Source organism: Sebastes umbrosus, chromosome 17, assembly GCF_015220745.1.
Source record: "Sebastes umbrosus isolate fSebUmb1 chromosome 17, fSebUmb1.pri, whole genome shotgun sequence".
NCBI classification, from domain to species: Eukaryota; Metazoa; Chordata; class Actinopteri; order Perciformes; family Sebastidae; genus Sebastes; species Sebastes umbrosus.
In genome coordinates this window covers 5433651-5451450 of record NC_051285.1, presented here as the reverse complement: position 1 = coordinate 5451450, position 17800 = coordinate 5433651, and the positions used below count along the sequence as shown (strand labels likewise).

The 17800-nt window shown below is 37.7% G+C and overlaps 1 protein-coding gene across 2 annotated transcripts; it reads left to right on the top strand.

The window, feature by feature from the left end:
- Window positions 1-542: 542 nt before the first annotated feature.
- Window positions 543-16457, top strand: LOC119475624 (14-3-3 protein epsilon). Of its 2 annotated transcripts, XM_037748488.1 has the most exons (7): window positions 543-775; window positions 7694-7893; window positions 10701-10807; window positions 11642-11848; window positions 11984-12120; window positions 12431-12482; window positions 15333-15472. In XM_037748488.1, exons 1-6 carry the CDS (start codon window positions 712-714, stop codon window positions 12436-12438), a joined length of 723 nt encoding a protein of 240 aa, XP_037604416.1. In that variant the 5' UTR covers window positions 543-711; the 3' UTR covers window positions 12439-12482; window positions 15333-15472. The 2 variants fall into 2 exon arrangements, with proteins under 2 accessions (XP_037604416.1, XP_037604415.1); XM_037748487.1 differs by lacking the exon at window positions 12431-12482 and having other exon boundaries at window positions 15333-16457.
- Window positions 16458-17800: the final 1343 nt, after the last annotated feature.

Sequence of the window (17800 nt, the reverse complement as noted above, 5' to 3'; positions counted from 1 at the left end):
TTTTTCGCGTAAAATTATGACTTTTTTCTTGTAATATTACGATTTATTCTCGTAATATTACGACTTTTTTTCTTGTAAAATTACGACTTTATTGTAATATTACAACTTTATTCTCGTTATATGACAATTTTTTTTCTCGTAAAATACGACTTTATTCTCGTAATATTACAACTTTATTCTTGTAAAATTACAACTTTATTATCGTAATATTACACCTTTTTTTGTATTGTTATGACTTTATTCTCGAAAATCTCAGATTTTTTTTTTCCTCAATGTGGCCCTAATAGAAGAATAGTCAGTTATTTAGTTAGTTAAAGTGAATAAAATGATAAAACAAATGCTTATTTGTGCTTTTTATGTATGCCGAATTTAAGATATGCTCCAATTCAATAAAAATAAAGTCATTAAATTGTTCAAATCTATTCAGAAATCGCTTAAAACTTGATTTCTCCTTGTTTTAATGTAGTTTATCACAGTAACCTGGTAGAGTGGTGTATTCGGTGGGCGTGGGCGGTTGATGATGATGAGCCTCCTGCTGCATGCGTGGGTATCCCGGATGGAGCAGCGCCGCCATCTTTACGCCAGTTAGTTACTACCGGTGGCTCTTCAGTTGGAGTTCAGCGGAGCGACGGTTTGCTGTTGCTGATCCACAACCAGCCGTTAATCCTTCCCCTTTCCACTGGGACGCCACACGAGCAAACCCGGAGCGCCATGGCGGACAGAGAGAACTTAGTTTACCAGGCGAAACTCGCCGAACAAGCGGAGAGATATGACGGTAAGACACCCGCAGTATTACCGTCTCCTCAGTCTCTCCCTGCTGCAGGAGAGAGGCTGAGGAGATGCAGGTAACAAGCAGCTTCACATGGATCTTGTTGGGGGTGAGACACAAAATGGCGGAGATTTCTCCAACAGCCAAACTGAATCAGTTTAAACGTTCTAAAATGTAACCGTTAACGTTTCAACGGGCATTCTGTTGCTAGGCGAATTTTTTTTTTTGTATGTGTCACGTGGCCTGCTGGTTTAAACGGTTAGCATTAGCTTGGTGAGCTAAGTGAAGCTAACATTAAGCTACATTGCTAACTAGCCTTTCTTCAGCAGCACCGACACGCGTCACACCAGACTCCATTAAGAAAAACTGAGATTTAAAGCAAAACGTCCACATTTCATCAAACATAGACAGCTTTAATAAAAAAAACATACAAGAACATTGCACAATAGTTAATGCTAACAATCGGCCCACTCAAAGTATAAGAAAATAGACTCAAAGTGTAAGAAAATACACTTATAGCCTGACAAATCAGTTAATTTATAGCTGATTGACAACTACAACTTCATTAAGATCTTGCCGAATTTAAGAGTGACATTACTCTTCAACAACTCGTTTAACTGAATCTGTGTTACAGCAGGAACAATTCGGCACACTTTAATAAAGCTTAAAAACTATGAAATTGGTTGCCAACTGTACTTTTAATGAGGCCAGTATGGTGCCACTGCATGGTGGGGTTAATTGATTGATTGATGGGTGGCACCAAAGTCCATTCAGAAAAACAGTATACAGGAGTGGTTAATTGATTGATTGATGGGTGGCACCAAAGTCCATTCAGAAAAACAGTATACAGGAGTAGTTAATTGATTGATGGGTGGCACCAAAGTCCATTCAGAAAAACAGTATACAGGAGTAGTTAATTGATTGATGGGTGGCACCAATGGTGTACAGGAGTAGGCGGGGCAAAGAGTGTTACTTTGTGATTGGTGGCCGAACAACAGGTTTTAGTCAAACAAAACAGCAGTTTTAATCGAAAAAACGTAGCCGGAAATTGTACCACAGTTAAATGCTAACAATCCGCCAACACAAAGTGTAAGAAAAGACACTTCCAGCCTGACAAATCAGTTAATTTATAGCAGATTGACAACTATATTAAGATCTTGTTGGGTGCACGCCGAATTCAAGAGTGACATTACTCTTCAACAACTCGTTTAACTGATTTTGTGTTGCAACAGGAACAATTCGGCACACTTTTGATAAAGCTTAAAAACTATGAAATTGGTTTCTAACTATACTTTTAATGAGGCCAGTATCATGGGACTGCATGGTGGGGTTAATTGATTGATGGGTGGCACCAATGGTGTACAGGAGTAGGCGGGGCAGAGAGTATTGTTACTGTGTGATTGGTGGCCGAACAACAGATTTGGCTATAAATTTGCCTTGAGCCAACTTTTAAGCAACGTTAATTGAGCTGTTTATTAGTAAATTTACAGTGTAGTTGGTGTAGCTATTCAGTCAATACAAGTCTGGTGCACATGTCTTTCGCTCCATAGTTTGTTGGTTGAATTATCTTTTCTACGGACAGTACACTGCCATAGCAGGTTGAGTGACTCAGCCACTGCAGCATTAAAATAATAATTTTAGTATGGATATACCGATATCGGATTGGTTATCGGGCCGATACTGACTCAAATAGCTGGATCGGGTATCGGTGACGATGGATCCGATCTATTCAATTCTATTCTATGTTCATATACAATATACATTATATACTGAAATTGTAATTCCTGTTAAGTTTTAACCATTTCTTTTGCTGCATTAAGAAGGTTAACACTTGAATTGTAATTCTTGTTAATTTTGAAGATTGTTTTACCAAATTGCTGGTGTACAATTTATTATTTAAATAATAAATACAAATTCTGTTAATTTTAAAGGATTTTTTTACCAAGTTACCGGTGTACGATTTATAATTTTAATAATAAATAAAAATTCTGATCATTTTGAAGATTTGTTACCAAGTTGCTGATGCACGATTTATTATTTTATTAATAAATAAAAATTAGATTTGTATAAATAAAATTAAAAAATGTATTTATTTGTTACATTTTGTTTTACAAAGTTAAGAAAGTAATGTTTAAGTCAAGCCTGATGTTGCCTTACACATAAAAGAATGGTCCCAGTCTCTTCCACACAGTGAGGCATACAGCTTATTAATTAAACACTGGTATTGGATCGGTACTCAGTATCGGCCGATACACAAAGCCCAGGTATCTGTATCCGTATCAGGACTGAAAAAGTTGGATCAGTGCATCTCTAGTGATAGAGGAGCCATTATATGATAGGGCTGGGATGATGCAGCTATTTCTCATTTCAATACTGTCGTGATACTTGGGTGCCAATTTGATATGTATTACGATTTTTAAGTATTGCAATCCAATATTACAATTTATTACAACCCCCCCCCCCATCCCTCGTGCATAGACTGGCGTACTTGCCGATACGCAATACCATATTTTGGGCAGTATCGGACGTATTTCCAATACTGGTATGTATGTATTGGAACAACTCTAATTATTGATTGTCAAATCATTTCTTTTCTGACAGTTGGTAAACTACCTGGATAGTGTAGGTAGGTAGGTAGCCTGCCTGCCCTTATTATCTGAAAACATTACACTTGTCAGCTTTGGAGAGGGCTCTACTCTGCCTGGAGAGTCAGTCCAACATATGAGTCTTATCCACAGTGACTGTTTTCTATTTATGTTACAGCCTGTCCCCGTTCATTTTGATGTAAAGCGACACTGGCAGTTTATAGAAAAGATTTCTTGTGTGAATAGTCAACAGTGTGTTAACCTGTCCATCTCAGACTTCTCTCTAGGGCTGCACAATTTTGAAAAACAAAAAAATCGAATTGTGATTATTTTTGACTGATATTGCGATAGTAGAGGGAATGATGCAGTTGCATTTTCAAAATCCTTTAAAGTAGCTGGCCAATTATTAGTTAAGTCATTGTTATTGAATGAACTGATGTCAACTGGATGTGTCTGCATTGTGTCTTAGCTGTGCTGCAGCTGCTGTTTCCACCAGATGTGTCAGGCACGACTCTTTTCTTTGCTCTGGTTTCATCTGGTCTATTTTTAAATGTCTTTAAAGACCCATGTGTTTGCAATGAGAAACAAAAAAAAACTAGAATGCATTTTATGGGTTAATGACCGTATAAATAAAAACAAGCCACTGGGTGCTATTTTTAGAGCGAGAGAGAGACTGACTGTTGGAACGACAGTGATGCAGCTGGAGAGTAACTCAGTTATCAAAAGGCACATTGCCATCCACGAGTGTATGTGCATTTTCATTTTGCACCAAAAAAAATTAAATGTCAGCTATCCAGACGAGCTGAGATGCTTTTGAGGTCTCATTGATAAAGAGCAAATGGTATAAAGACTAATGGATACTGTTTTTTCCAATTAGCAATGACACTGCAGTATTCGCTTCAAGGGCTGCAACTAGCGATTATTTTCATTGTCGATTTATCTGTTGATTATTTTCTCCATTAGTTGTTTTAGGGCTGCACAATCAATCGAATATTAATTGTAATTTTGGCTTCCCACAATTAAATGAACATTATCGTCTGCGATATTCACGTTTAAAATGTTCGGTCTGCTTATAGAAAACTCCTAAACTAACATCCAGCCACCAGCCGGTGATCCAGATGTTTTGGCTTCACTTTTTGGTATAGATATTATCTATGCAACCAATGTGTTTATGATTAAATTGAGAGCATACAATTGTTTATCTGGATCTTAAAGTTGCTCTCAAAGTGCACCAGATTGAAGCATTTAACTTTAAAATGTAGCTAACAAAAGAGTAGTGTGAATATTCCTGTATTTTTTTCATATTGCGGGAAAAAAATATTGCAATGTCAGTTTTTTCCAACATCGTACATTAGCAGGAACGTAGCACAGCATTATTTAAATGTGAAAAGGGCAATAAAAATGTTGTCGCTAAAATCAATGAATAATCGTGATGAATAATTGTGATCTGAATATTGATAAAAAATAAGCGTGATTATCCTTTTGGCTATAATCATGCAGCCCTAGGACAAATGCAATCTTTAAAATAATGCAAATGCCGTCTTAGCTTTTTGCAGCAATTAAATAATTATGTATAAGAAGACTGCTTTTTTTTGATAGACTGCACAATTTACAGTTTTGCAGGTTGACTTCTTCAATGTTTTAGTTTCATCCCTAAGAGCTGGTGTCGAAAGAGGGGTTAATGAAGCCCAGTTTGTTTCAGCTAGTGTCTGTGATCAGTTCAATAGATCTGTCTAGAGCTTGTAATGCTGATAAATGCTTTTTAAAAAGCCTAGAGAGGTCATTGAGTGTGTTTGGGCAGCATGGTGCTCCTCCTGGCTGGAAACCATCGTGTCTCAGGTTTCTCCAACACACTGCGTAGCGCCCTGCTATTGGCCTCAACAGATAACACCCTGTCTGGGAAGCTAAAAGCCAAATGATTGGCACACACCACTCTCTTACCTTCAGGGTAGCATGGGAAGGTGTGACTCATCTGCAGCTTGAGACACAGATTTGTTTTATATTGAAGATAATAATTAAATTTTTTTAATTTCATTAGACACATGATGCTACTTATGTGTTAGAAAATGAGATATCACCCCACCGAATGTGTAATAATATTGTTTCATATACTCAGGTTTATCCTGAAATGATATAGAATATATTACCGACAATAGCTGAACCAGTTTAATTTATTTAGATGTTTATGTTCCCTCTGTACGTCCTTGAGCTGCTTTTCATTCGGTTGAAGAGGCCCCATGTTGTCTGTTTTTTGTTGATCCCCAGAGAAACGGCTTGTTGTACTAATTAGTAGCTCCTTCAGAGCCGAGTGTCAAATTGTTTTCATTGTGGATTCTGCATTCATTTTTCCACACCACACCCTACTGAATCACCTTGAGGATGTTAAAGAAAGACATCACATTTGATCCAGCTCTCAGCCCTCCGGTTCATTGTCCTGGCTCCGTTCCCCGTCTCCCATCATAGGTGGTGAATCTTCTGCATTAGAGGAGGTTATACGTGGGCAGTGTCCCAGGCACTCCATTAATAAAATACTGAGGATGACAGAAACCTTTCAAGGCTCTGCACTGTGGTTTAAACTCTTGGTTAATGGGAGGAGGATGTGCTCATTTTCAATTAAGAAAATCGATTTATGTACTGGGGATGTCACGAGAAAAGATACTTCGGTACCAAGTTGATGCAAAAATTCTGAAAATGTGACGGTATTTGTTTTTCTATAGTACCACAGGTACCGAAGATATCGTCAGGGCTAGAGGCTAATGCATCAGTGTTGAAATCGTCATGACGAGAGATAGTTAACATTAGCTGTTAGCTCTGTGCCGCTTACCTGCTGCTAACAGCTAATGTTAACTAGTTCTCGTCATGATGATTTCAACACGGGAGGTACCATTACATTATTTTGCGTTCAGGCTCTATTCAGTAAATGAGTATTGGGCGAAAGTAAATTCTAAGGTTATCATGCTGTGTTGAAATTGGGGCTGTCAACGTTAACGCAAATTTGTTTTAACACCACTAATTTCTTTAACGCAATCGATCAATTGTGTGTATCCTTGAGGTCTAACAATTCAGTACTCTGTATCGGGAAGGAAGAAATGCTATTGGAACATCTCCAGAAAAAATGTTCAAGAAATAAACAGGGAGCCGCTCATAATAAACTGCTCTACAGCCCTACTAAAGATCAAAACAAATTTTATTATTATTAAATTATAACCAACGCTTATCAAATAGAACCAACCAATATATTTCAACCTTGGCAGATAGAGTTTTGATATAAAGCCATGTGAAGCCGTCGAGTATGTGCTCTTTGCGTGGGCGAGGGTAGGATTTAAAGGTGGTTTAAGGTACATTAGGTCAGAGGTAGAGAATGGTGTCACCTGTCAGAGGGCTTAGTAGATTTATAACAGCACAGCCTGATACCCTCTGCAGGGCTTCAATGATAGGTCACAACAGCGTTTAACACTGCCATAGGAATGCTCAGTCAACTTCTCACCATGAGTGTTGAAAAGTGTACCGCAATACAATATAGCTGTGATGTAGGGCTGCAACTAACGGTTATTTTCATTGTCGATTATTTTCTCGATTCCTGGATTAGTTGTTTGGTCTATAAAATGTCAGAAAATGGTGAAAAATGTCGGATCCGTTTTTCCCAAAGCCCAAGATGAACGTAGATAATGTAATATAATATAATAAAAGAGTAAACATATAATAAATAATAAGTAAGTACATACACCAGCAACTTGGTAAAACATCTTCAAAATTAACATTGAACCTGCTATAACCTTAACAACCCGTTTTAATGCAGCAACAAATTTGTCAAAACTTAAACAGGAATTCAATTTCCAGTATATAATGTGTATAGTATATAAACATAGAATTTGATTTTATAGATAGGCCCCATTGTCACCGATACCCGATCCAACAGTTGAGTCAGTAACGGCCCGATATCGATGTCTGTATCGGTGCATCCCTACTCTTTCATAAAGCAAAAGTGTTTCTCATCCGATAAATCAATGGAATAATCGGTAGAATACTCGATTACTAAAATAATTGATAGCTGACTATAAACAATACTGTCCAGAGAATACCTCTTAACTGTCAAAACCAAACAAAATGTAGAAAAAGACAACTCTCACTTAGTCTTGTGTTTTTCTGTGACTGAATTTGAGAGTTCAATATGAGTTCAACCTTCAGAATGACTTTTACGAGACACATTTGCCACCGTACTCTGGTGCTTTGCAACATCACCAATATCTGTTTTCACACAGTGTTCAAGTTGTTCATAACTTTTTGTGCTGGGAGACTTGAGGAGCCTGATGCCATTTTGCTTTCCTGTGTGTTTCAGAAATGGTGGAGTCGATGAAGACCGTGGCCAGTATGGACGTGGAGCTGACGGTGGAGGAGAGGAACCTGCTGTCGGTAGCATATAAGAACGTGATCGGAGCCAGAAGAGCTTCCTGGAGGATAATCAGCAGCCTGGAACAGAAAGAAGAAAACAAAGGCGGAGAAGACAAACTAAAGATGATCAAGGAATACAGGAAAACGGTCAGTTATAAACTCACACTTATCAACTGCTTACTTTCACCGATTGAAGAAAATGACACTAATTTGTGAGGGAAATGTCTTTATTCTTTGATTTTTGGGTTGCTGGAAATAAATAATTCCTGACAATAACTGATATATTTGACTTCAGGACATCTCTGACTACCTACATGCTGAAAATCAAACATTCTTACTGTATTAATTAAGAGATATTCCCAAGTAAAAGTCCCACATTTTTACCTTGAAATAGCTACATATCCGAATGCTTGAGGTGCTATAAAAACACATTCCTCCATAATTCCTAACAATGACTGATATATTTGACATCAGGTCATCTCTGACTACATACATGCTGAAAATCAAACATTTTTACTGTATTAATTTAGATATTTTCCAAAGTAAAAGTCCCTAGAAGTGCATGATTCAACTTTTTCCCATGGTCTATCGTATCGTAACTATCAAATCGAGCGATAGGTGGATCGTCCCAGCCCTAATTAAGTCTTCTGTGAATCGTACTTTAACACATCGACTTGGTTTCAGTTAGATGAGAAACTGGAGCAAAAGTAGTCACTGTTAACCCCGTTGCAGTCACAGATTCTCTTCCACTAGTTCATAGAGCAAATATCTCTGGCTTTTAATGTTCTCAAAGTCCTGAATTGGACTCTCTGGTAAGCTGTGCTGCAGTGTGTAGGGCTTTTACTGTGATTTATTGTGCCTATACTTATGATTACATTCAGTAGTATAGGCACAACTAGTGGAAGCGAGGCTTACAGGGCGCCAATCTAAAAGCAGATGGTGTCATTATTCTACAGCCATTACATTGTGCAATCAACATTTACTTCATAAAGATAAGTTAAAGCAATATCGCCACTCTAAGTAGAACTTCAGGTTGCTACTTACTGTGTTGTTTCATGGAGATAAGTGTAGCTGATGCTCTCTCAGATAATCTAATTTCCATATCTAGCCGGCAGCTCGCCAGAGATGCTTTACCCTTTCTGGCAGGACTCTTAAAGCTCTCCTCCACTGACCTCTCCACCATGAGAGCGAACGTTGAGGTTTCACAGCCCAACACTTGTCTGAGTGAACTAATGAGGCAGCAGCAACCATGAATCAGCTGTAAATCTCTTTTTCTACATTTCTGCTGCAGAGCAACTCCCAGTCACTGGCGGCACCACTGAGTGTAATGCATCATTTAGTGAAGGGAGGGGGGATTATTTATATGCAGGGTTCCTATGGATGCTGGGAATCCTTGAAAACACCACAGTGTTATAATCACCATCTGACTGAATAGGTTGCTTTTTAGATAAAGAAATAAAGTATTGCTTTTGCTTTTCACACAAAATAAAGATGACTCCGCTAGGGCTGGGACGATTCATCTATCTCCTAATTCAATATTATCACCATACTTGGGGGCCGATTCAATATGTATTGTGATTCAAAGTCAAGATTATTGTGATTTTTGTTAACCTTTTTTAACACTAGACCAGGGGAAAAAGTTCAATCATACACTTCTGTGGACTTTTACTTTGGAAAATATCTAAATTAATACGGTAAAAATGTTTGATTTCCACTGTCACGAAACATAGCACAGTCTTTTTGGTCATTTGTAGCCCTAAAACATCTGATTTAATGTAATGCAGAAATTAAATAATCAGTATACTGTATATACAGTTTGTACTGTATATAAATACGTAACTTACCACAGCTGTAAGGTACTGGGAAAGCTTGAAAATGCATCTTGAAAATGCTTGAAGAGTGCTTGAATTTTACTGTTGAAAAGGTGTAGGAAACATGTCCATGACTTTATGTATAATAATGGATTTCACCCACACTCCAATGAGTGAAAGTTGTTTTTGTCACTTTACTTACACCAAACATTGGCATCATAGCTCAGAATCTGTATGTGTAGGTTATTTTTTCAAGATTTGTCTGATAAGAGACTTTCAGCATTACGTTGCTTTCACACCGAACCCATTTGGTTCGGTTAAAATGAACTCCGGTCCGTTTGCCAGGTTAGTGCGGTTCGTTTGGGCTGGTTTGAAAGCTGTCAATCGAACCGTGGTGCGGACCAAACCACCGAACCGAGATTCGGTTGGTCGGAATCTGGTGCAGTTTGTTTGAGGTGTGAAAGCAAACGAACCAATCACAGGATTTTATGATAGCAGATATGTGATTTTAGCATGATTTCAAAAGATTAACTACTAATAAATCCATCTGCTGATTGTGAAATCTGCTCAGGAAGTGATCTGTAATTAAGGCCGTGTATATAAGCATGTTAGTGCGGATATTTTCCGATTTAATAGGTCAAAAGCTGTTAAAACTAAATGTGCTTGAATGTACTGTATGTATGTGCCTGAAGTAAAAAAAAAAGGTGACACAAGCTGGAGTCAACACTACGTCCAAAACTATATCCAAAGAGCTGTGTTATTCACAAAGACATGCTGCCATATAGTTAAACATGTCATATTTAGATGTCTGACATTGACCCTGGAACTGAGTCACACTGTCGGCTTTTCTGTGACAAATGCTTCCACAAAGTTGCCCTGTGTGTCTCTGCACACTTTAAGCTGTTGGTGTGGTACATTTTGGAAATAATTGGTATTTTTAAATGAGTTACTGCCAGTCACAACTCATAAACATCAATTAATTTACAGTTTATTTGACATTTGAATCTGAGTTGAGTTGAACCAAATCAGCTTTGAATCACAACTGACTATTGAAAGGAAACTTTGATCCAGCACCTGTAATGTGTTGTTTGACCACACAGACCGTTGACGGCAGTGTTTTTGTGTGTGTGTTTTGGTCTGCAGGTTGAGAACGAGCTGAAATCAATCTGCAACGACATTCTGGATGTACTGGACAAGCACCTCATCTTAGCTGCAACCACGGGAGAGTCTAAGGTTTTCTACTACAAAATGTATGTATCTTCATAACATTACTTTTTTTATACAATCAGAACAGTAGGATTTGCATTTATCACAGAGCGCATATATATTTGCAAATAAAATAAAGTATTGACTGAGTTAATCTTTGTATATAAACTATTAATTAGAAATCAATACAAGGTTTTTGAGAATTGGTTTTCGATGTATTGCAATACATGATATTTTCTTCCACCTGAAATGTTTACCCTGTATTTGGCAGGTGCTAATTTCATTCCCTGGACACAGTATTAAAACTGGAAAAATGTATTTTTCATTAGATGTGGACTTTAAGGCTGCAGTAGTCTTTTGACTGTACGTCTACTAAGTAACCAAAGTAGGGTTCTTTATTCACTTGGCTCAGTATGCGCTGGGCTGTAGATACTGAGGTGATGTCTCATTAAGTTGTTATCTTGATATATACAGTACTGCTACAGTTGAAAAATACTTGCTTTGTAAGGATCTATCCAACCTGTATTATACAACTTCCTTAAAAATGTCCTTTTTTGCCACAGTTGTTATTAAAGTTAAAACACCAGCATGAGAGACAATAATGCAAAGACCATATATATATATATAATATAATAATTTAATGAAATACGCTGTGACACGATAATGTCAGAAGAAGATATTTGTGTTTCATTTGAATATTTGTTAAAGTTGCAAACCAAGAATTATAAATATAAATAGCATTTAAATATTAAAAAGGCTTGTTCAGCATCACAGGTGTGTTTTATTGTAGGGGTGCCCCAGTTCATGTACCGGACATTTGATTCAGCGCTGCCGGTTTGTTAATGCATGTGTTTATTTGTGTTGTTCCCTCTGCTCAGGAAGGGAGATTACCACAGGTACCTGGCAGAGTTCGCCACAGGCAACGACAGGAAGGAGGCGGCAGAGAACAGTTTGGTCGCCTACAAAGCTGCTAGCGACATCGCCATGATCGAACTCCCTCCAACGCACCCCATTCGTCTGGGATTGGCCCTTAACTTTTCAGTTTTCTATTATGAAATCCTCAACTCGCCAGATCGTGCTTGCAAGTAAGTGTGATCTTTTTATGTTGTCTGTTTAACTGTTATCATTATATAAATATAACGGCATTTAAAAAACCTTGAAACCAGTCCCAGTTTCCATCTGTGTTTAACTCTGTTGTTTTGCGTCCTCTCTGCTGACAGGTTGGCGAAGGACGCGTTTGACAATGCCATTGCAGAACTGGATACGCTGAGCGAGGACAGCTATAAGGACTCAACACTTATCATGCAGTTGCTACGTGACAACTTGACACTATGGACCTCAGACGTGCAGGGAGATGGTGAGCGAGACCTTGAATAAACATCTACTAGTATTATCTCTGTGGTGATACTGACTGATGAGTGCGTCCCTACTATCACCATCATTACTGGCTTTTTGACAGATGTTTTCTTGTATTTTTTAAAGCTGATTTGTTTTCTTCAAATTGCCTGTGATCGTCTTTGATTGCAGCTTCTGAGATACTCGTCTTTAAGTGCTGACACCATCTAAAAGCATCTTTTTCTCTAACCTTTCCCCTCATATCTCAGTGGTTTCGCCCTCAGTACTCACTCACTGCTCTAACTTCTCATCTCTCCCTCGTTCTTCTGTAGATTCTTAAGGACAGCCCTCTTCCTTCACTCTTCCATTATAGAAGTGTATTTTGTAAGTCATTCCTCCTGTCTGTCTTTGGCGTTTTTACACCTCTCTCCTGTCTCACCCCCCTGACATCCCTCACTAACCTCCTCACATCACAAAGTCCAACTTTGTTTAATGTTTTGTAGTGAGAGGAGATGATAGCCTCTCTTGCTCTGAAGGATTACAGAGCTGCAATTATTTATAATCTATTCTCTTCAATCTTCACGTGTTTGCCACTTTTTTCTGCACGAGAGTGCTGTTTGTTTTAGTGTCTTCAGGGTGTCCGCAAGTCAGCAAAAGTCTAAAACAAACAAGATTGTGTTTAAAAAATACTGTCCAATAGAGAGCAGTCATATCTCATTAAGGTTTTATGTGTCACGTTTTTTAAAGGGAAACATTTTACATATTCAAAGATAAATTAGTATCTACTACAGTACTTGCTTTTAGCATTTAGTTCACAATTTTTCAAACCTGTCTTAAAACTAGGAATGCCCCGATTGATTGGCCGCTGATCGTTTTTGGCAGATATGAATAAAAATATGCTATTGGGAGATGAGCATTATTGCTTTCTAGTAGGGCTGTACAATTAATCAAAATTGTATCGAAATCGCAATATATCCTTCTGCATTTTTCTAATCAAAGGTGGCGCAGTATTTGTTAATCCATCTACGGTACCTGTGGTACTGTAGAAAAACTAGTACCGTCACATTTTCCGAAGTTACAGAACTATCAGTTCTCGTGACGTCCCTAATTCTTTGTGTCGATGGAAAATAGTGAGTGAGCCATGTTTTATTTTTTAATGACAGCCCTGCTACACTGTTAATCTCTCCCACTTCAGTCCTATAGTTTGCCACTTCGCTGGTCTCAGTCCTCCATGCTGTTGACAAGCGACGGTCGTGGCTTTGTTAATTCAAGGCCGTTAACTACAGAAATATTATATAATGATATTGCATCGTTTACAATCATTGTCTGCACAAATGTAGTGACCCTCCCGACATACTGTTGTTTTATTGAAGTAATGTTCCAGGGCTGGATTTTTAGTTTTAGTTGTTTTGTGTTGTTAAATGTCAGTATGTTTTTAGAGGTGTTTTTGAGGTATTAACTGTTAACCCCTAGGCCACTAGAACGCCCCATGTAAGTATGATTTTTGAATGAGTCATTCTTACTCCAGCAACAGTGCTCGGAAGTTCAGGTTTCACTTCAGCTCTCAATAAAAAAAAAAGGTAAATGATTCACACTTAATTGGGAAATGTGAGCAGACACATCAGTTCATTTTTCCACCAAAAAATAAAGTAATTCCAGCCTTTTAAATGTAGACTGACTTGCGGACACCCTTCTCCTTCACCGTGCACGTCAGAATCACTGAACGCAGCCCACCGGGGCGGTACAGCAGATCCTATCGGTGCTCGGCAGAGTTTGGAAACCTGTGAACGCAGCTTATTGAAGTGTGATATAACAGATAAACTGCAGTAACAGCATGCGAGGCTGCCGCTCCATCTCCTGTGGCTTTCTCACATCCCAGTTAGCTGCGGCGCTAATGAGCACTGTTACGGTTTCTATTTTAATCATGATGGATTCTCAAGCCTTTTGTTATTTGTGCCTCTTAATTCTTCATTACACGGATGGCTGTGCTGTCTCTATGGTAACCTTTCTAAGCAACCAGTTGTACAGGTTCACAAGGCATTTTACCCCCTCAGTACGTCTCTGACCATGGCTTGTTGTGAAGGCACTGTGGACTAACTGTTGCTCACTGGACTGCATGTTGACACAACTTCTAAATGTTGGGGTTGTTTGTTGCATGATTGACTGACTGATCCGCTAATCCCAATCCTTTCTAATAGAAAGAGTGTCTTACAGTGATGTTAACTGAGCAGAATTTTTAGTTTTAACTCTTTAAAATTACCATAAATCATCAGATAACAACTCCGATCTTTACCTCAATACATTCCTATACTCTCTAGAATAAAGGAACTGCGTAGGGTGGCTTTGTGCTAAAACAAAATATACATCTTGTGTTTGAGAGAGGACAAAATTATCGGCTTATTAATGTCTGGAATGGTAACTCCGTCAGCACCAAGGTTATAATAGCTTTGAATTTTAAATTTGTTTTTATTTCATTTTAGTTTTGACTTTTCGATTTAATTTTATTTTAGTTTTAGTTTTTATATATTTAGTTTTGGTTAGTTTTCAGAGTGTTTGCAAGTTTAAGTTTAGTTTTTCAGAAAGGCTTAGTTGTCATTCTTTGTTTAGTTTTCAGAGTGTGTTTGCTGGTTTTATTGTAGTTTTCTGTTTTTTCAGAAAGAGGGTAATTTTAGTTTTTATATATTTAGTTTTAGTTAGTTTTCAGAGTCTGTTTGCTAGTTTCAGTTTTTCAGAAAGGGTTAGTTTTAGTTTTTATACATTTAGTTTTAGTTTTTCAGAGTCTATTTGCTAGTTTTCGTTTAGTTTCAGTTTTTCAAGAGTTAGTTTTAGTTTTTATATATTTAGTTTTAGTCAGTTTTCAGAGTGTTTGCAAGTTTTAGTTTAGGTTTTCTGAACGTCGTAGCTACATATACATGGTTGGAGAGCTGTGTAGGAATGGACATAATGTTTAATCTTTTAGGAGACAGAGTTGGTGTTGTTGATATAGAAGTTAGCCTGTGATGGTACACATAAAAATATCCTCCGCTCTGACCATCGTGTTGATTTGAATGGAAACTTCCGTTCTATTCCTATTCTATTTCTATGAGCAACGTACTCATCTGAAACCTGGAACTAGCCTCTCTCCTGGTCGACTTCACACCCAGCAGGGCTGAGCTTCACATTTATCCGTCTTTTGAAAATGTCTAATTGAGTGAGCAGAGATAACATTGTTTCATGTTTGTGTCGTTCTCTCAGGTGAAGAACAGAACAAAGAAGCAGCACTGCAAGATGCGGAGGAAGAGACCCCCCTGAGAGACTGAACAACACAATCCCCTCTTCCTCCTCCTCTTCCTCCTCCCTTGTTTCTCTCCTCCCAGCACTCGCTCCTGTCCCCAGCCACAGTTTCCAACTGGGTTTATACTGCAGCCCACACTCTTTCTCTTCCTTTCCCTCCCATTTCTACCCGTCTGTCTCACCCTTTCTCCTCATATGCATGTCATGGCACGCTCGGGTCTCCATTTCAACTTCCCAGGAGGTATACCTTATTTCTGATGACTCATTTTGCAAGCCTGTACCCTTTAAGGTTCGTCTCCTCTTTTTTTATTTTGCTTTACTTCATCTGTTGCCAAGTACGCTTGCCTGTATTTGTTACACACATATGCAAGGGTTTATTTAAAGACAATACTTTGCTGTTTTTGTTCCTGTACGTGTGTTTATGAACAATATAATGTCCATGCTTCTTTCAGTCGGTCCGTTTTGAAACATTTCAGTGTGCAAATTGAGGAAATAAGGCGGCGATGGGAGATTTAAAAGGGATGTGTGAAAGCTTTTAGGAAGAACTAAGTGCCCTCTTTACTTTGTGGTTACCAAACCTTCAACTCATCAATAGTTTTTTTTTTTTTTTTTATGACAAACAGCAGAATGTCCCCCCTTCTCCGAGCATCACTCTGACCTCTATTCTTGTCCACTCTTGGACCAAGTATTGTGCTGCGAGGCTGTAGCGCTTTTGCTAATGGCAGATAGTTAGGTAATGGCTTTTTAGCAGGCTAAATGTGTGTGTGCGTGGGAGGGGATTGCTCAACACTCTTGATTGTAACGTAATGCAGTTTTGCATTTGGCACCATAAAAAAAAAAAAAAAAAGTTTGGGAACTAGAGGCCTGCTGTATCTTTACTCTCCTGACTCTTTCAGGTTTCCTCGTCTCAACTCTGTCTCTTTCCTACTTTTCTCATTTCCTCTCTTCCTTCTGTTCGGTATGTGTAACGTGAATCTGATTTGTACTACTGGATATTCTCACCGGAGCCACAAGTACCATCTGTATTCTTACTGAAACACAGCATGGAATTAACATTAAACTTCAAATTGAAAAATGTTAAATTAACATGTGTGAGATGTTGTCATTTCTGGTTAGTGTGTTTTAAAGTAGGGATGTGACTGGGAAGAAATTGACCCACCGGTTAAGTGTTACCAATTACATCAGACATTTTACAAGAAAAGATGACAGACAATATGTATAGAGTGCTTATTTTGATCTTTAACGTCGGGTGGTTGTGTGTCTGGCCTCTCCAGTAGCTGTGACCGCTCCGTCCTCCTCACGGCGATTACCTCATTAATGTTATGGTTCCCTTGAACCGGACGCTACAAACTGACAGTGATGCATTCACTGTCAGTTTGTTGCATCCGTCGTCCGACTATCTATCGATAACATGCCGCTGATACGCCAAACTAAATGGGTTTTGTTTCTGTAAAAATGACTGTGGCGGTGGGTACGTAATGTAATAGGCGTATGCCCGACCACCGTGTAACACCGGTAACATCGACCACCGCAACAAGCCTATTTTAAAGGGATAGTTTGGGTGTTTTGAAGTGGGGTTGTATGAGGTACTTCAAAAAAAATTTCATGAAAAAAGTCATAGTACAGTATGTCAAAAAAAGTGTAAAAAAGTCATAGTATAGTGTCGAAAAAAAAGTAAAGAAATCATACTATAGTATGTCGAAAAAGGTCATGAAAAAGGTCATGAAAAAAGTCATAGTATAGTATGTTGATAAATTAATGAAAAAAAAGTCATAGTATAGTATGTCGAAAAATTTCATAAAAAAACGTCATAGTATAGTATGTTGATAAATTAATGAAAAAAAAGTTATAATATAGTATGTCGAAAAATTTCATGCGGAAAAAAAGTCATAGTATAGTATGTTGATAAATTAATGAAAAAAACGTCATAGTATAGTATGTTGATAAATTAATGAAAAAAAAGTCATAGTATAGTATGTCGAAAAATTTCATAAAAAAACGTCATAGTATAGTATGTTGATAAATTAATGAAAAAAAAGTCATAGTATAGTATGTCGAAAAATTTCATAAAAAAACGTCATAGTATAGTATGTCGAAAAATTTCATGCGGAAAAAAAGTCATAGTATAGTATGTTGATAAATTAATGAAAAAAACGTCATAGTATAGTATGTCGAAAAATTTCATAAAAAAACGTCATAGTATAGTATGTTGATAAATTAATGAAAAAAAAGTCATAGTATAGTATGTCGAAAAATTTCATAAAAAAACGTCATAGTATAGTATGTCGAAAAATTTCATAAAAAAACGTCATAGTATAGTATGTTGATAAATTAATGAAAAAAAAGTCATAGTATAGTATGTCGAAAAATTTCATAAAAAAACGTCATAGTATAGTATGTCGAAAAATTTCATAAAAAAACGTCATAGT